Source organism: Pangasianodon hypophthalmus, chromosome 5, assembly GCF_027358585.1.
Source record: "Pangasianodon hypophthalmus isolate fPanHyp1 chromosome 5, fPanHyp1.pri, whole genome shotgun sequence".
In the NCBI taxonomy this organism is placed as follows: Eukaryota; Metazoa; Chordata; class Actinopteri; order Siluriformes; family Pangasiidae; genus Pangasianodon; species Pangasianodon hypophthalmus.
Genome location: NC_069714.1, coordinates 12,460,940 through 12,481,657, shown reverse-complemented (window position 1 = coordinate 12,481,657; position 20,718 = coordinate 12,460,940). Strand labels below are relative to the sequence as shown.

Here is a 20,718-nt window from a genome sequence, read left to right as displayed (position 1 = left end):
ATGGTTTTACTTGCTTAGATAGCTCTTATTTTCATATGTGACGAAAATATATAAAATTCATTGTCCTTAAAAAATCGTTGCCATTTTGTCTTTTGTTTAGTGAGAGCACAGTACTATCAAACAAAAACCTGAATAAACCACATTATCATACAGTCACAGTCAGATTTTATTGGGTGTTTAAATAAGTTATTCATTTTGTTACACCAAATAGTGGTCAGTTAAGTGGTCAGAATATTCAGAACTTACAATATTTAAAAAATTTTTGTCTTTTGGGTTAGGTTGTAAAACCATACTATTGAATTGTTGATTTTTATTGATTAACTGATATTTACCACTTGATGACAGACCTCATTTATTTGACCAACTCATACATCTAAGGCCTGATAGAAACATAATCAACATGTCTATTTGACAATACAGCTTTACTGTACAGGTACAGTATGTAACTATAACAGCTCCCAGCCATTTGAGGAAATACAGCCTTTATTTTTATAATACTTGCACAGGAAAACACAAACAGAACATCAAGATACATAACAATTGACAATAGTCAAGTAATTGTCTCCCACCGAGATTACACATTCTCACACCACACTAACCATTTTTCCTCTCTTTTTGGTCTGCCATTAGCTTTCATCAATCCTAACCACTGTCTGTGCTCACACAACACACAGTGTCTGATCTTTTAGTTCATATTTCATTCTCTCAGTGTCTGGTCTGATGCTGAACATTACATCAGAACATTATCTTAATATAAGATTCAAATGGATGTTGCTGCTAAATCTCCATATTTACAACAGAACATTCATTAAAATAGTTTCTTCTCTCACAAGACTGAACACATGAATGCTGAAAGGAAATTTTCACACTCACTACTAGTATATTTTTTCTTACATTCTATATACTTGAATATTTGAAAGTACATTTGAATATCTCTTTTCTACATCTTGGTATAAAACACAAAATCAATCAACCAAATATTACATTATTCATGATAGCTTAACCTTGAGAAGTTAAACAATTTAATCTTTCTGCTGTGCACTGAAATAATTGAAAAAAAGTGAAAAAAAGGGGAAAAAAAGGTTTGATTTTTGAATCCCAATCATATTCTATTCTATTACAAAAACACCATCAATAAAATGCAGTTTTTTCCCAAAATAATTCAATATCTAATGAAAGAGATTAATTTTAGTACATGTAAGAAAAATGTTGTCACTGATAAGAAACACTCTTACTATACAACACTACACAATACTGTCCCATAGATAATAGGCCACTATGAAAGGACTATGCAGGAACAAAAGAATAATGATACTAATAACTACTACTACTACTACTACTAATAGTTACTACTAATAACTACAAAGAAATACTGGTTAATTACTCAGTATTACTGAAGTAGTTCATTTTCACCAAAGCAGGAATAACTGAGTTTAATTTTTCCTGCAGAACTACTAGCTAACTGTGGTTCTTTTATAAGAACTACTAAAATAGTTCTTATAAACTTTCCTCCTGATCTACTAGCTGATGTACCATGGCCTATTCCAACCCTTCACTAAGGAGGCACTGGGTCATTGTGTTGTTTTATTTACCCAGTCAAGTTCTGATGAGAGAAATGGACAACAAAATCCTACAAAAGTACAAGGTTGTAATATAGCAGTGTTCCCCATAATAACAAATATTCCCCATTTATTGGCTGAAACAGAATGAAGTGCTGTCCTACTAATGATGTTCTGGGTTCAGCGTGAAGCTTTATTATTATTATTCAGAGTTTTTTACACCATCACAAAGACTGTAATGTGTTTCCACATATTATACCTGCATAAATCCACTCACACTTCACTGAACTACAATAAAAATTGAACATGTAGATACAAGCACAGATATTACTCACCACTTGCCAATCACACACTACTGTGTTACAAATTGTAGGATGATGTCATGCTCAGCTCAGGATGGGTGTTGCTGTCAAACATCTCTGGATGAAGTCATTCCAGGTGTGACTGATAATTTATATTCATCTAAAATGAATACCCTTGATAAAGCTAGAGGCATGAATGAAAGCTGGAATGAAACGGCTGACTGAATGAAACCGCTGCCATTTTGATCCTGCACTCTAATGTTCTGACTGTGAAAAACAGACCAGATTGAGATGTTAATGAGCAAGTTGGGAAAACAGAGCTCTGTGAATTGCAGGATTTTTGCTGTACTATCTGGGGCCTAGGAAACTTTGTGGATACGCTGTTTCCACTGTTCAGTAGAAAGCAGGCACAAACAGCAGATGCTTTCTGATTAGCAAATTGTTTTAACTGAAGGAAAATAAACAAAGCTAGAGGATGAGTGGAAAATGAAGGGAAGGATAGTTAGTGGGTGAAAATAAACAGCACTCCTCTGGAAGACTCTGATCCATTTGACCCAACAACATGTACACTGAGCACTGAGCATTTTCTACTGCTGTTAGGCACCATGGTGTAAAATATGGTGAGAACTTGAATGGTTTTCTGACTTCATTCGTCAGTATATTGTCAGACGTAGTCCTTGGAAAGACCTTATATTAGTAAATGACATGTTATGCATGTGGGTGAGTGAGAAACAAATTGACTAAAGGAATCTTTACATAATAGAGAGTGTGCTACATTGACCCATGGTCAACATCTCAGCAACTAGAATCAATGACTTTTTTTTTCTTGTGTGTGCACTTTGCTAGATGTGCTGTAGTGAACTGCAATAGTGAACGGAACACACAGATATGCAACATCTGAATGAACAAACACACAAAAGCAGCCATAAATCATCCTGTGGGCTTTCAAGCATTTCAAGCTTTCAAGCAAGCAATAAAGTCAGTCTGACCCAGAACTCCACAGCACAAGGTCACTGGCAATTAGAACCACCGGTGTGGACGAACCACAACCAGTGAGTGCATGAAGAAAAACTTGAGCAACCTCAACAAAGAAAAGATGAAGAAAAAAAAGAAAAAGAACACAATTTTACATATTATCCTAGCCAGAATGTCAGTGGCACCAACGAAAGGGCGACTTGCAATTAAAGCTGTCCTGTGATGTTTTTATTTACTTTTCTTTTATTGCACAGCTGGCAATAACAATAAGTCACATATTTATCAAGTATGTGTCTGTAATATTTGATCATATTTATTTCCAACCTATACAATGATTTCTTTTCCATACATCTAAATGCAGATGTCACTTTACTCACTGTTGCTATTAAGCCAGTTGAGCAATCTTTTTTCCCCTGATCTCTGAGCCCCAATAATGAACCCATTTTCAAAGTCACATTGCCATCTTGATGCAAAATCAATGCCATCCGGGCCTTCTCAGCATTTTTATACTTGCCAAAGAGCATGGCAGTTTGGCAATTGCTTAATTCTACCATGCAATACACCTGTCTAGAAGCATCTCCACTCTTCATATTTCTCCAATCAGTTATTCAGTTTTTTTCTTTAATTTGTTACACATCTGTATATATGTTTTAATTCACAATCAATTATTTATCCTACTGACTGCTTAAAAACACAAAAACGTCACCTTAAAAACTGCACAAAGTTACTATAGGTATATTAAAATACATGTAACAATAAGCATACTATACATATCCAATAGTATAGGCAATCACAAATTACAAAACAACAATAAGTGATAAATTAGCATGCTGATATTACTGGGAATGCAATGGAATTAACTTCACATAGCAGCACATCTTCAATCACTGCAAAGTTAAACCTAGGTCCATTCCTCTTAAGGCAAGATATTTCCCAATAATCCGAGTCCTTAATCAGTCCAAGCCAACAATCATCCACTGAACCTTCTCCATCCCTGTCTCCATCCATATTAGGTAGCAATGTAAAATCAAGCCACCTCTCTCTTTTGTTGGAAATCAGCATGGTCCCATGGTGCTGATGGTGGTGTAGTTAAACTTAGACACAGATGCCCCAGTGGCAGTGACATCATCATCTCCCTCATTGAAGCTCCGTGGGCGGCATGATCGGCAGCAGCAGGAGAAGGTGGTTAGCAGAGCCTTGCGGAAGCGCTTGTTCATGAAGCAGTAGATGAAGGGATTGACGCAGGCTGAAGTGTAGGACAGGAGATGAATGAAGGAGATTGGGGCTCCTGAGAGAGCCCTGTGGGCAGAAGGCGGATGGAAGGCCTTCCAGGTATTAACAGAATACAGGGGCATCCAGCAGATGAAGAACATGGTCACAATGACAATCAGCATGCGGATCACGCGCCTTTTGGCCATGAGCTTGGTCTCAGAGGTGTTGCTGCGAGGTCGGTCCATCTTGGCAGAGGTGGCCAGGGTGAGGGTGGACATCTCCATGGAGTTGGGCCGCTTCAGTACCTGAATATAGCAGCCATCACCATGATCAATGCCAGATGAGATGGTGGCAGATGCACCATTCTTTGTTCCTGGGGAAGGTGAAATAGTGAGGTATTAAACAATGTTTTTGCAAGACATAAAGCAAATGACAATGCATCAATAGTGACACAAATACCTATTGTGCAATATATAAAAACTACCGGTCGCCTTCATAAGTCAAGCTGTCTTTTCCTGTACCAGGAATCAACTTGTAAAATTTCAGTCTTGCACAGCTAGAAATTTTGTGCTTTTACCCACTTAAATAACAGATTCACAAAGTTGTCGATACCCGCTAATAATATTTTTACATCCAAATGTCCCTTCCATACTCAAGAAGTACTACCAACAAATATGTCACAAAATGACACTGAGGAAATCCACTTTATTGCCAATTGGGCACTAATAAGTAAGCCAGTGACTCAGGCTATGGTTGAGTAATTTTAGAAGATGGACTAAATGAGTCCGAAGGAAATGGAGGTTTATTTATAACCTTGACTGAACTCAACTGATTTAACTAATTTACTACAGCGAACACAATCTAGGCAAAACAACAGCTACTAATGGTACTGTAGTTCAAAAATATCAATGGAAAGAGGTTATGAAACATCAGTTAAATCATGTTTCTACTGTGATACATTAAATTCTAGACAATACTTTGTAAACATGTGCCCATTTCCATATGTACAACTGAATCCATCTGCGCAAGTACATTAGGCAATATAGGCAAAAACCCGGACTAAATAGTGTTTGAAATGCTTTCCAAAGTTTATATGCTATTAGCTAGTGTTTATTAAAAAAATCAAACATATTTAATGGTGGAACAGGAGGAACAGGGTCTCACCACTATGGCCTTTCTTCTGCTCCAGCTCAAACTGTATTCCGCAATAGAGCTCCCGGGAGATGAGCCCATAAGCAATGATCATCACGACTCCAGGTATGACAAAAAGAATCAACAGCAACAGGATGCACCTGGATGAGGAAAGAATACAGGGAACCATTAGTGCTGAATTAGTAGTTAAATCTGTCAGATCTGACAGTTAAATCTGAAATGTGTCTCCAGTTGCATTTAATTCTCTAGTGAAACATTCATACAACCAAACATCCAGAAAATGTAGATGATAAATGCTTATTAAAAGGCATTTCTCTTACACATTAATCTGAGTTTGGGTTACATTCTAAAATTCAGTTTAAGGTTGCACTGCCTAGACATGCCTCAGAGACAGTAAATACTCAAGTATCTCATATATATATATATATATATATACACACATATATGCCATTTATATATATATATATATATATATATATATATATATATATATATACACACACACACACATATGCCATTCTGAAAAGTGCTGAGATACTTGAGTATTTACTGATGAATTATATTTTGTTTCTTTTGCATTCCTCTATATCTTCTGAAAATGAACAAACAAAGGGATACAATTATTTACATATCTGAAAATACACATCTGGAGAAAAAGAAGTAACAGTTGTACAGAAAAAAATACAATTCTAAAAGGGCTTGAAAGGTTGTTTTTTTCACAGTCCTGGACACTGTATTCATACTCTGTATGTGGCAATATGTCAGGTCCTGGAATATGTTAGAGAAACATCTCACTCTGCTCAAAGGCCAAAGCGCTATCATCTTCTGCCAGGAATGGTCCAATCCAGTTTCAGTCCAGAGTCACACATATAAAACTCACAGAACACTAAAACATTTGGATCCTGCCCTAAACTCATTGAAAACATATGTAGCAAGTTGAAGTATGAAATAGGGAAATACACTGCATGGCCGCAGATCGCTTCCCATGATTTTTTCACTTTCGTAGATATTATAAAGAATACTTATCAAATTGGGTGTACACTTTTATCCATTTTTTTTTTTAAATAAACTAACAAATGGCATAGTAAGTCAAACGGAGCTAGCTAGCTAGCTAGCTACCTAGATAGATAGATAGATAGATAGTCATTTTTTTATTTCTTACAAGTGCAAATAACCTGGAAAATATGTAGAATATGTAAAATATATAGTTTCATATGAAGAGGATAACACTGGATGTGGAATTAGCAACAGGTCAGTCTGTACAAAGCTTTGAATTAAGTACAGTAGATACACAGGGTGCCCCAAAAGTCTCCATACTTAGGGGAAATTAACAGCAAAATGTCTACTAAAGTTTTTGATACTTTTTTTTCAGATAGCCTTTAAGAATGGCTTTGTCAAAAGAAGAACGTACTGAAATCATTCTCATCACTGGATCGGGAAGCTGACTTGCAGACTTCATGCAAAATTCATGATCAACTCTAATCATTTTTTAATCCCATCAAATTTATGTAAAATATTTTAATGAGATTCCAAACATTGAAATGACTCACCAAGCCTGCTTCACCTGGTCCTTGGGCCAATCATGGCGGCACATATGTGCAGTGATGTTGTTGGGTTTGGGGTAGCTAACAAGTGAGGAGAAGATTGGGTATGGGGTCATGATGAGGAAAGACAGAGCCCAGGTCATAGCAATAACCTTGTATGCATGGGAACGAGTCTGCCAGGCCCGGGACTTCAGAGGATTACAGATAGCACTGTATCTCTCGATTGCTATGGCCACAAGACTGAAGGTGGATATGCTAACAGAAATTCCTGTGGGAGACAGCAACAGATTTACATTTCAAACAGGAAGCACATCACTTGCATGGATTTGGAGTCACTCAGATGTTTGAATACTTGATTCACTGATGACTCATTAACGTTAGCACACAATCACACTGACACTTTAGATTGTGTGTAGTTTAATATCAAATGGTGGCTAAATAAGGCTAATTAAGTCAAGTCTGTAATTTAATTTAACATTTTATGAACATTTAGCATTTATTTAGAATTTAATGAACAAATTAGCTTGAGGAATTGAAAGAGACAAGATACTAAGACAGACATTTCACGTGTAACACTATCGGTATTTTACAATTCTTTCAAAATGCTCTGATTTACTGAGCATTTACCCTCAAGGCTTTTACTCTGATCTACTCTTCGCGCCAGACCACATTAATCTATGTTGTATAGAGTCCTTATCCTGTCCTTTCCCTGAAAAATAAATAGATAAAGAGAGAAAGAGAGAGATAGAGAGAGAAAGAGAGAGAGAGAGATTGGCTGGCACAGTGTGTATGTCATGTTGCTGTGTACATCTCTGAGCATACAAAGGAACACAATGGACAGAAACCAACTTGATTGAATCCCTTATTCATTTTTTTATTATCAAAGACCCTCCAGGAATGTAGTAATGGGATGAGTTTCTCCATTTAGTGGCATGCATGCTTCAAAATTAGTTTGATACGTAGTGTAATAGTATTTCATGAAACAGAATGTTCCTAAATACTAATAACTTGTTTTTTGTTGTTGCTATGCAGTTTTGAGATGTGAAGATGTGGCATTCATTAAATAAAAGAAATCTACAATAATCAAATGCACTGATACGCACACACCCACATAACCAATATGTACAGATATTTCTTCATAGGTGCTTTTTCACTGCCAAAAATCTCAGTGTTACGGATTGCAACTGTAACTATGATTACCTTCTTCTCACCACTTATGAATCACAATAAATTGAGTTGAGTTCGAATCAGTGAATCAGTGGCTAGAATAAGATGAATGCCTACCCATGAGATAGGCCACAATCTTGCACATGGCAGCTCCAAAGATGAAGTCTTCCAGCAGATTTGGGATGAATGTGAAGGGCATGCAAAACACAGCCATCATCAGGTCACTGACAGCCAGAGAGAGGAGGAAGGAGTTGGTGACCGTCCGCATTCGCTTATTCACCACCAAAACCACAATGATGAGCAGGTTGCCAAAGACACTGAGCAGGAATATCAGAGAGTACAGCAGTATCCGCACTGAATCCATTTCTGAAATAGATGAGATGGCAATAAAAAGTGGGCAAATTGGTTGGGTCCCCCACTGAGCAGCACAGCTGTAACAAAAAAAAAAGTTCATTTGTATAGCAACAAATTCTCTATTCTTAAAGTTGATTAATGTTGTTTTCCCATTATGATAATCCAGCATGCAGGACTTTCTACTTCCTGCAGAGCAATACAAAATCAATAATTGCAGGTTAAAGCCAGAAGCTCTCAGCTTGCAGACAGTGTTCTGTCGAGAAATAGCCTGATGTTATCATATAAACTTGATCAAATCATTTCCTTGTGCCATATAGCATAGTAGGACTTACACAAAATTGAGTCATTATATCCTCGAGTCATTGAAAGCCTCTGCTCAATATTTACAAATAAATCACCATTCTGTTTGATAGACCAGTGATTTTGACACAGAACATCATCTAATACAAGAGAAAAATGTTATCGTGCAATGGATATAAAATACTTAAGTAGAAAAGTGTCGAAGGTTTAAGTATTAGTATTTTCATTAGTATTTCTATCATTTTGTATCATTAGTATTTACGTATGCATGTACTTCAGAACTCCCATGTAACGTTACAGTTTATATTTTTTGTAAATATAGACATTGAAACAAAAACTGAAAAATGAAAATGATTTCTGATTTTGATAAATATAAAAATTAAATTTTATTTGCATTTCACATTGCTTTTGTGCTGTTAAATGGTGTGAAAGTTAATTAAGCAGATCGTTTCACACCTGGGAATTTAACTGCCATAATATATGGGTGTAACCTGAAGATGTCAATTTTATATACATTTCTGAAATTTTTTTCTCTGTATATAAAGTACTGCTTAATTAGAGCTTATGCATCATATCGAATAGTTTAATCATTCATTCCCCCTCCAATTGTTAATCCCAGTGTAATTAGCTTTGATTTATGAGAAAATGCAGCCACTAATTAGTATCTAGGAGAGGAGCTAGAACTCTAAACTACAACTAAGGCAAGATACCAAAAGACAAGATAGTAAACATTAGGCATTAAGTCTTTCCCTTTTAGTTATGCTGTCATAACTAGTCTTGCCGAAGTCCCTGCCTGCACTCTGCACACAGTGTACATATTCTTTAACCATTACGTGTCAATTAGCATTCTCTCTCTCTCTCTCTCTCTCTCTCTCTCTCTCTCTCTCTCTGTTGAGCTACACATGCTACTCCTGAGATGTCAGTGACCCCTTCGGCTCTCCGGACCTGCCTGATCCACCTTGATGCCCTACTTCGGTTGGATTTCTCATTATCTGAAAACCTTTTGCTGCTGCTGAGGATGACACCATATTGATAGCCTAAAGTTATATGACATTACCACTTAAAAACTATAAAGATGGCTTTGGATTTCAACTGATATGAACAGTTTGCTACAATGACCTGGGACTACAACTCCTTTGATAGCTTTAGGACTGCAATTCCCACAAACAGTTTTGCACTCAAGTCTCCATCAGTGAACAGTTGATAATTTCAACAAAATAGACCTCATGTGTCAACTATAATGAACTTTCGTGGTTACACAATTGCACTTTTTGACCATATAGTATACAGTTATAGAAGGGAATTATTTATAGTTGCACTATCCGTTTTCACCCAGATGAGGATGGGTTCCCTTCTGAGTCTGGTTCCTCTCAAGGTTTCTTCCTCATATTGTCTCAGGGAGTTTTTCCTTGCCATCATCCCCTCTGACATTAGGGATAAATTCATAAATTTAAAATTTATATCTTGAATTTATATATTTCTGTAAAGCTGCTTTGTGACAATACAGCTATACAGATAGAATTGAATTGAATTGAATACCAAAAGACAAGGCAAGATACCAAAAGATAAGATACTAAACATTAGGTTTTAGCAGTGTAAGCTGAGAATAAATATTGAAAAGGAATCAATACAAAACCCATATTAAGTGATTCCGAAGGAAGATTCATATAAGATAATGTCCTCTTAAAATATTGCTTTGTACATGCATTTATAGCCAGTGATCGCTGGTTGAGGAATTAGACGGAAGGGCTAAGATCTAATATTTAACAATAGCTTGACAAAGAAATTATTAAGGTTGAGCCATTCATCATATCACAAGGTGTCGACGGCATAATGAGAATGATGGAAGGCAAAACAGAAAAGGTGCAACCCTTTCATTCAAACTGAAAAACACTAAGCTTACAATTATAATTTTAATTATTATAATAATAATATAATTATAATTAAGCTTTTGTGTAACATGTACTTTGATTGCAAAATGTGTGCCTAGTCTATCTACTTTTAGTTTCTCCAGGCTTTTTGGAGTAATTGCGAGTTAGCGGGTGGCAACCTTGTTTACAGCAATATTTCTTACAGATATATAACTGCAGAAGGCTGTGTTAATCAGTTTGAGTGGGGAGCATTATGGGATGAGTGACTGTGTCCTGAGAATTGCTGACTGAGTTACTGGAATCAATCCAGGACACCTTTAACTGGAATACGTGGATGCATCTGCTTTAAAATTAATCAGTCTCTGGCCATTGCCTCAGTGTTTACCTCCCCTTATATGGCTGCATATATGCTTTTTCAGAAACTGTTATGCATCGTATGCAAAGATCTGTCTAAAAAGACATCATTTTAATGCATTTCACTAATTCATTTATAATATATAATGTTTTTGTGCCCGGGGATATATTTTAAAATTGAATCTAGCTGTGATACATGTTGACATCTGAGTATGTCACAAACAGGATGGTTGCAATGTACAGCGGATGTCTTGAAAGCCATATAATTTACCAATAGACAATTAAATTGATTAAGAACATCCAAATATCTAGGAGTTTCAGTAGTTTTGTCCTTAAGTTGGTGTAGTTCTATTTAGAAACCTGTACCTTGAACAATGATCTTCTGAGAGATCATTTTCTCTGTTACTTTGCTTTGAGATCTTATTCCAGATCCCTGTGTTAAGTACTTGTTTATTTATATTTATGTCTCTTTGCTGTTTCTCTACTGTCACAGACACAAGACAAGCCTTTGATATTGTGATGCAGTCTGTAGCACATTATCAGATACTATTGCCTTGGTAAAGATGAGATAAATAAAAAGTTATTAAAGTGTGCAGGCTACATTAAAAGCAAAGTAAAGTACTGTTCTAGAAACTTTCCATTTGCCATTTTTCCATTGTGTATCCCTCAGTAACTATAGTTAAATTAATTAATATGTTATGGATTTAACGAACTGACAAAATTCATTCTACATAATTAGTTTTTGTTGTACATTTAATGTTGTCTTGCGCAATAACTAGTGGAGGCCGAAGGCTGGAAAACCTGCTGAGTTACAAAAACATGTAAATGAAATATAACTCTTTCTGCTCAGATTCTTTCTGCTTCTATAACTTTCATCATCAAACCTTATTTGTGTGGGCAGGTTTTCAGTCCCAATAGATGGGAATTTCAAGCAAGTTATATAATAAAGTAACAGATGTAAGAAAAGAAAGATATAGATAGCATTTGCTCCCTTTTAATACAATATAATGCCATTTCAATCAAAGCCAGTTACATGTGCTTTTCATTTCTTTTCCTTGGGAGGCTCCCTGAACATATTAGCGTTGTGATCTTGGGATCAGTGAAGATTATTTGTTTTGGAAAGGTGATTCAAAAAACCTGTATTGCCACTCACCGTTAATATCAGTAATATGGACAGTCATTTCTAATTTACAAACACTCACACATTTACCATCTGCTTTCTCTCTATAGTTTATCTTATATAATACTCAGTCAACTCACCACCTCAGCACAACAGGCCAAACCGGACCTTTAACATAATTTGTAAAGAGTAAATAACAAAGTACAAAATCTTTGTATATATATTACAAAATTCTTTTTCTGTAAAAAAAAAATAATAATAATGAAGTCCACAATGACCAATTTGAACAAACACCATAACCAACACGTTTGCTATTGTGAACTGAGGCTGAAAATCAAGTCTCAGTATTTATAACCTGGAGACCAGTGTTGAGTAATTGTAAAGCAGTAAGAGTAAGCACATGAATATTTAACCTTGAAGGAAAGTATTTTTGTTTACACATGGAAGCATTCATATGTGCATTATGAGTTCTCTAAATAGTCTTGTTATATGGAATGTTCTTTTCTCATTAAAATGTGATAATGATTCAGATAGACCTAGATTATCATCATGCTTATTCACATAACGCCTTCCACAAAATCCCTTAGGTTAACATTTATAATTAGTTTAAAATCAATGCAACAAGAGCGCCAAAAAAAAAGAGCAATAAACTGTAATGCTTACTGAACAATCTTGTTAACTGGTGTCCACAGGGTGGATAAATGTTTACTATGTAATTAAAGTAATTAACCATCTTTTAATAAAATATAGACATGATAATAGAGGAAATGAATGAATGAATGAATGAATCCCTCTAAAATATTTTTATGCATGTGACCGTCTGCTATGACCGTTAAGTATACAGTCAACTGATGGTTAATATGATTGAATATGAATGGATAAAATGAATAACAGATGCTAATATTGTTAATATTCAAAGTGTTCATCTTAGACACTCTTCCATACACAAAATTCCAAGCTCCTTTTTATTCTTGGCTTTGTGTATGTGGACTTCTGACCACAGGTTTTCAATAGAGTTCAAGTCTGGCTACAGAAGTGGTCAATAATTTATGATCAGCGATTTGGATGGGGTCATTTATTTTGTTCCATCCACGCCCAGGTGTTAACCTGCATCAGAAGTGATCATGTTTGGGAGAAAACATTCTGGTACTGAAGACTGATGACGCCATTTGACAGGGGCAGTGCATTTAAATATGTTCCAATTGGCAGATTTTCATCTGCTCCAGACTTTTGAAACTGTTTTTATAACAGTGCTTAATGGTATATGCATTATACATTATCCATTACCTGGTGTAAACTCAAAACATCATAACATCTCTTTATTCCTTAAAAATCATAGGTGAATATTTTTCTGCTGATTGTTGACTTAATTTATTATCTTTGTCATTTATGAAATTTAAACATGTAAAGTTAATCCCTCTTCCTTATACTGACTATTGAGATGATCTGCTTGACTGTTGGAAATAACAGAGCCTGTTCAGAAAGAGATGCATGCAGTGTGACTACTTCCTTGGACATAACAATATGAGCAACATATCCACCCAGACTGTTGTATAAAATATCCAGTTAAAAAATCCATCAAGGCCTTTGTTAGTGTGGTTTACCAATTAAAATGACAGTAAACCTGTGTTGATAGATGCTGAAATCTAAAATCCACAGTGCTTTAGTTCAAATATAAGCAACAAAGCTATTTAACATACTCATACATAATGTGATTATTACAATGCCCTATGTAGCTTCCATGCAAAATTTAAATAGCAGCATGTAATCAAGTATGTCTGTGTAAGAATGAAGCAAAATATATTTATCTCTATTCAGTTCAGTCAGATTCTGTTTGGACAAGTAATAAGGCATTCATAGTAGACTGTAATAACAAATACAATTATCTTGAAGAGATTTATACTGATTGTGACTCAAAAACATTACTGAGTCACAAAAACAAATGTGCATACAATCCCTTGATTTGAAAGAGCTGAGGTAATACACCAGTCATGGCATTATTTGGAACAAACACTTCACTGCTCTGAAAAAAAAGATTCTGTTTTTTTGGTTTTTTTTTTTTTTTTTTTTTTTTTTTGCGTGTGTGTGTGCGTGTGAGAGAGAGAGAGAGAGAGAGAGAGAGAGAGAGAGGGGAACAGAGACTGAGAATTTCTGCCACGGAAATGAGAAAATGTCTATGACATAAAAAAATGAGAGTCTATCAATCGTGCATATCCTTAAAGACACGGTAAGTGAAAATCCTTTCATGTTCAGTCTTTCAATATTTTCTATATGCAAAATTTATTCATCCACAAAGTATAAATAGAAATAAATAATTATTGATATATGCTGCCCTATATTGAATTATATATCATTGTAGCACTTTTAGAAAACATAGTGTTATGTACTCTATGTAGAAACATTTCCTTAGATGATGTATAAATTCATACTTCACTCCGCCATTGCTTAGATTCTGTTGTTTTGCTGATTTTTGTCTAAAAATGTGCCATGTCATTTTTCTTATCTAGTAGTTTTTATCCATGAAATTATGCTTAATATTCTTGTACTATATTCCATAATTTCATGGGAAAAAAAATAATTTCATAACAATATATTGTATGGTAAACCAAAATGAGGGTGTAGTATCTGACCTTAAAAAGGAAAACCTTCAAGTCTTCAAGGAATTAACATCAGTGCATTGAGAGTGAAAAACAAAAATTAAATGTTCCTATGTTTATCAAATGAGTTTAAATATTAGGTCCCAATGGATAATCTCATCATGACTGAATTGGGATTTGAATTGGGACGTTCTCCTCTATTTCTAGCTCACTTATTGTTAACTTTTATGCCCCTGAATTTCAGTTATCATGATATTTATGAGGCTGTATGGTGGATTAGGGGTCATATTCTGCATGGCACTCTACTTTTTTCTCAGTGCTGTTTGATGGTTTTCTTCTCGCTACCAAGTGAACAGCTCTTCTGCTGGACAAATCTACAATTGTCATTAAGCTGCTCTTATTTTGCACTAGGTTACACTTTAACAACTCTTCCTAACTCGTTTACTTTTCTCTAGTGAACTTGTAATGAACTTTGCCAAGCTTTTGCTGCTTTGAACATACACACTTCATCAGAAGACAATTATGTAATTTGATCGTGATCTCCTTATGAGACTCCCTCTCCTCATCGGCTCTTGTTCTCCCCACAATAGATCTTCCCAGTGGCTATATCATCTGTCCAGCAATCCAAGTGTCCCAAATTCATGCCAGGATTTTCAGCTCCATTCTCTTCAGTCTTCAGCTGGAAGTGGCCTGTCAGATTGATTGCATTGCACTATATGGCCAAAAGTTTGTGAACACCTGACCATCACACCCATATGTATTTTTGAACTGTTTTGAACTGTTCTTAGAAGGCTTTCCAATAGATTCTGGAGCGTGGCTGTGGGGATTTGCTTATTCAGCCCCAAGAGCATTAGTGAGATCAGGCACTGATGTCAGGTGACCTGGGGTGCAGTCAGTATTCTAATTCAACCCAAAGATGTTCAGTGGGGTTGAGGTCAGGGTTCTGTGAAGACCACTTGAGTTCTTCCACACCAACCTTGACAACAATGTCTTCATGGACCTCACTTTGTGCACAGGGGCATTGTCATCCTGGAACCTGTTTGGGCCCCTCAGTTCCAGTGAAAGGAAATTGTAATGCTACAGCATACAAAGACATTCTGTACAATTGTGTACCACCAACCTTGTGGCAACAGTTCCTGGCTTACTATAAAAAATGTCCAAATACCAATTAGTACTGGTGGTTCACAGTGGGCTTATATATACAAGCTAAAGAAGACAGCATGACCTGTACTGGCCTTACTGACTAATCAGCCTGGCAACTAATCAGAAAATTACTGACTAGCCTTTTTGATGACGTCTCTAGTCCATTTGTGCTCTCTTCCAGCAGGTAAACAATGTCATTATTTGACTTTCAGTGATTATGTAAAATGTAGAAGCTGGTTTCAAGGAGTTACCTGCTTTTTGAAAGTACACATAGAGGATTTTCTGTGTATTTAATCATTAGCATTCTGAGACACATTTCTCCATTACTGCATTATATCCAGGCCATTTGATCATCAAGCTTAACTGCACCCATTTGTTTCCCTTTAATGCACCCCCCCCACACACACACCTCCGTTGAGCCCTAATTCTCCAAACCAGCTGTGCTTCTGACCATAGCAGGTTTGAGACTCTGCAGCAATGTAGACTCCATTTTTCTTAAAGTGATGTCTTGTAATGCATTCAGTATCTTCCTTGGTTCAAATTAAAATCTAAAAGCATTCGGGCACTATTGTTTTTGTTATTTAATGCACTTCCAGTGCATATATCCAATTCAAATTTGCACACGTCTTCTGAATTTGTACTTAGAAATATGAACAAAAAGTATGTATTCATAAACATAAACAAAGATATGTTTAAATAACAAAAAAAGTATTTAGTATTTAGTAAAAAAAAGTAAATTGTTGCAATGCTGTTATTGGTAATTACAGCTTTGAAACATCTATGGTAAGAAGTAATTAGCTTTTTGCAGCATTGTCATTCAATTTTGGCCCATTCTTCTTGGGAAGACAATTCTTCAAATTGTCTTTAATTCTCTAAGGTTATGAGGGTCCCTCTGATGGACTTGTAATTTTGAATGTTTTAAATGTTGTATATAAATGTTGTTTTAAATGTTGTATAAATCTTCTACCCCGATTCAGTTACTTGGGAGATGAAATTAAACTCTCTTCTAATATGTCCTGGTACATTGCAGCATTCATGTTTCTTTCAATGATGCGTAACGGCCCAGTACCATTTACAGACAAGCAGCTCCATATCATGATGCTCCCATCTCCAGACCAGAGTATGATTTGTCTAAATGCTGTTAAATGCACATCTCTGTGCTTCTTTTTTAGCACTTTTACGTGGGAAGTAAAACAACGAAAGTGATTGCGATGCAGTTCATAGCTTATTGTTCTCTGTGTAACTTTTGTTCCTGCTGTTTTCAGGTCATCCTGCAACTCTTTCTGAGTGACTGCTGGCTTCTCTCTTACCTTCCTTATCATCAGTCTCAGTGTGCAATGTGAAATTGTGCGAGGTACACAATTAGTCCTGGTTCCATGACCTTTCCACCTGCATATTTTCGAACCAGTTGTATTAATTGTTTAATCAATTGTTTAAGGTCTTTGCTATGGCTCTGTAGCTTTTTCCATTTGAGTAATATTCAATAAACCCCAAGAACTTCAGGGAACTCCTTCACCTTCACCGTAATTGCTACTGGTTGCCAAACAATGGCAATATCTTTCATAATGCAATTTGTACAGGACCATTTTTTGCAGCATTTATATCTAGAAATTTATTTATTTTGTGTATATATATATATATATATATATATATATATATATATATATATATATATATATATATATAAGCATAAGGATCTGAGCGACTTTGTGTTGGCTAGATGTCTGGGTCAGGGCATCTCCAAAACAGCAGGGCTTGTGGGATGTTCCTGGTATGCAGTGGTTAGTACCTGGGTCCTAAAAATTGTTACAGACCAGGCACACCCCTTCATGACAACGGTATTCCCTAATGGCAGTGACCTCTTTCAGCAGGATAATGCTCCTTGCCACACTGCAAAAATTGTTCAGGAATGATTTGAGAAACATGATGAGTTCAAGATGTTGACTTGGCCTCCAAATTCCCCAAGTCTGAATCCAATTGAGCATCTGTGAGATGAGCTGGACAAACAAGTCTGATCCATGGAGGCCCCAACTTACAGGACTTAAAGGATCTGCTGCTAATGTCTTGCTGCCAGACACCACAGCACACCTTCAGAGGTCTTGTGGCGTCCATGCCTCGACGTTTCAGAGCTGTTTTGGCAGCACAAGGGGGACCTACATAGTATTAGGCAGGTGGTTTTAATGTTATGGCTGATTGGTGTATATGTCTGTGAATCTCATCCTCCTACCTGGCTTTTAGTACATTCCAGAACAACTCTTCATCTGACCTGTTATTTATCCCAGTGGCCCATGTCTATACACCAGTTCCAAATTTCCAACTGTCTATTTTCTATTAGATACTTTTTTATTTTCCAGTCATTCATTCTGCAATTCAATTTCAGTACTAATTATAATATTTAAAACAAGGAAGCATATGTGCAAACAAAGTTGTGGTGATAAAGTGGCTATCAGGAAATCTAGACACTTTCCCATAGTTGGTTGTCAGAATGAATGATATATGTGTGTTTCTGAGGTTAACGATAAAAAATTGTTACAGGAAATTACAGTTGCTATAATGATAGATGTAAATGCCATAAATCTTTTGAATTAATTCATTCATTCATCATCAGTTACCACTTTATCCTGGTCAGGATCACCGTGTATCTGGATCTGATCAATACTGGGCATGAGGCGGGAATACACCCTGGATGGGACGCAAGGCCATCATAGGGTACCATGACATTCTAAATTAATGTCTTTACAGAGAACGTTTTTACATCTTAAGCCGTTCACTTTTGCAGCAGAAAAATCATGCTGTCCGGAAATGAGCGCAGCAATTTAAAGATTTCCAGCTCTGTTTTTTTTTTTTTTTTTTTTTTCCAGAAAATGATTGCATTAACCTGCTGGTTTTCATCACAGTAATGGAAGTATCTTCCTCCCTATTATCACCTCATAATTAAAAAATGGGAATCTCAATAATTTCTGTGTACAATCAGTGGATTTCAGCATTACTGGCAAGCGATGGTGAGTGTGTCTCATGACACAAGGATCTGATCAGTCGCTGCTTCTGCTGATTGATAAGTGGACATCCAGTGTGTGTCTGTCTGGGTGGTTGTGTGTGAACCTGTGTGGATAATTGAACCTTTAATGATTAGCCTCTTCACTACCCTTAAACACTCCAAATATAGCTTGTTGCAAAATATTCAGAAGACAGCAACAGAGGAGGGGACTATTCGGCTGCGTTTGACTGCATATGTCAAGAGCAAAATTAAGCATCCTACACAATATAATTGAAAAAAAAAAAATTACAGATACATATTTCTGGATATTGAACAACCCTTGGTAATATATAGCCTATTTTTGGATTGACAATTATTTTAACTGTAAAATTTAATGCAAGGATTGGCTTAATCTGCAACAGTCTCACAAAAGCATATCACCATTGATAAATCAAATTTCTTGAGAGACTCCTGATGTCATACCAAAAAGATTCATTTCTTATTCAGATATAGAATTTATCACTCTAATGATCAAGTTTTTTTTTTTGTTTTGTTTTGTTTTTAAATTCTCCAATCCTTGCTTGACTAAAATTCTTCCAGGCATGAAGAAATCTGTAGGTTTTAGTCTGTTTTTCTGTATCCAACCAGCCCATGGTTATCTGCCTTTTGAGAAGTTCAGCACAATATCTGTACACCAGGACAGCACCTTCAAAAAGCTTAGAATTATTTATAATGCTTTGCCTGTGCTTATAAGAGAAACTCATATGAACATCCTGTGTGTGTCCTCGGGCAATAGAAAAGGTTTTTCTTTACCTTATTATAAAAAATATTAGGGAATTTGTATTAGAGGCTCTGTACAGTCCATCTCTGTGCTTACCTTTGGGTCGTGCAGGTCGCTCTTTGGGAATAAAGTGCTCTTCTCTGCAGGTGCTGTTACTGTCGCTCAGGTCCAGATTGTGCAGAAATGTGCTGTTTACAGCGCTTAAACACTCCAACAGCTGCTTCAGGCTTTCCAAATCCATGTCGACCTGCTTGGATTTTTTTTTTTTTTTAGAAAAAAAATTAAGATAATCTTGTTGTGTTGTTTTTAAAAAAGTTTTCTGAAATTTTGAAATTCCTTCAAAAATGCATTTTATTAATGCACTCAATAAATATTCAATAAATATTAATGGATAATGCAAACTACTGTCTATCTACCTTCAAAGAAGGTTTTTAAATTTATTATTATTTTTTTAATTCAATAGCGTTTTTTGCAGGTAGGCTGATTCTCGAGTCCCCTATGCTGCTGAAGGATCTTCTGTAGTGGACAGCCGATGGGAGGTGCTTATAAGAAGCTGCAGTGTGGCATCAGTTTGCGCGCTGCTGGTTTAAAGAGGAGAGACGAGTGATCGAGACTGACTGACTATGCTGGGTGAAACGGTACAAAATCAGTATGCTTCGTTGCATTCCGGAACGTGACTGCATGAAAAGCGGATTGCGTTAAGTACAGGAAAGTAGAACAACTTCAGAAGCATCTTGAGGGAAACATTAAACAATTTATGAAGCAGAAAATATATCAGTCATATGGACATTATGGCACATACAAAAAGCAGATTAGCAAATTTCATTTCAAGCCAGATCCTGAGATCCATTTCAAGCCAGATCCTGAGATCTATTTCAGACCAGATCCTGAGATCCATTTCAGACCAGACCCTGAGATACATTTCAAACCAGATCCTGAGATCCATTTCAGACCAGATCCTGAGATCCATTTCAGACCAGACCCTGAGATCCATTTCAAACCAGATCCTGAGATCCATTTCCGACCAGATCCTGAGATCCATTTCAAACCAGATCCTGAGATCCATTTCAAGCCAGATCCTGAGATCCATTTCAGACCAGACCCTGAGATCCATTTCAGACCAGATCCTGAGATACACTTCAAACCAGATCCTGAGATCCATTTCAGACCAGATCCTGAGACACATTTCAAACCAGATCCTGAGATCCATTTCAAACCAGATCCTGAGATCCATTTCAAACCAGGTCCTGAGATCCATTTCAAGCCAGATCCTGAGATCCATTTCAGACCAGACCCTGAGATCCTTTTCA

At 36.2% G+C, this 20,718-nt stretch overlaps 1 protein-coding gene across 1 annotated transcript; it reads right to left on the bottom strand.

The window, feature by feature from the left end:
- Positions 1-415: 415 nt before the first annotated feature.
- On the bottom strand, positions 416-19,973 carry LOC113526102 (cholecystokinin receptor). The gene is made up of 5 exons (XM_053233879.1): positions 19,505-19,973; positions 8,029-8,277; positions 6,751-7,012; positions 5,213-5,340; positions 416-4,421 (listed from the first exon to the last, which is right to left on the bottom strand). Exons 1-5 carry the CDS (start codon positions 19,647-19,649, stop codon positions 3,892-3,894), a joined length of 1,314 nt encoding a protein of 437 aa, XP_053089854.1. The 5' UTR covers positions 19,650-19,973; the 3' UTR covers positions 416-3,891.
- Positions 19,974-20,718: the final 745 nt, after the last annotated feature.

Coding starts and splice junctions, on each gene's coding strand:
- LOC113526102 (XM_053233879.1), bottom strand. CDS start 19,649: ATGGATTTGGAAAGCCTGAAGCAGCTGTTGGAGTGTTTAAGCGCTGTA. Junction 7,013..8,028: donor GATTGTGGCCTATCTCATGG/GTAGGCATTCAT, acceptor TGTCTCCCACAG/GAATTTCTGTTAGCATATCC. Junction 5,341..6,750: donor GACCAGGTGAAGCAGGCTTG/GTGAGTCATTTC, acceptor TTCCTCATCCAG/GTGCATCCTGTTGCTGTTGA.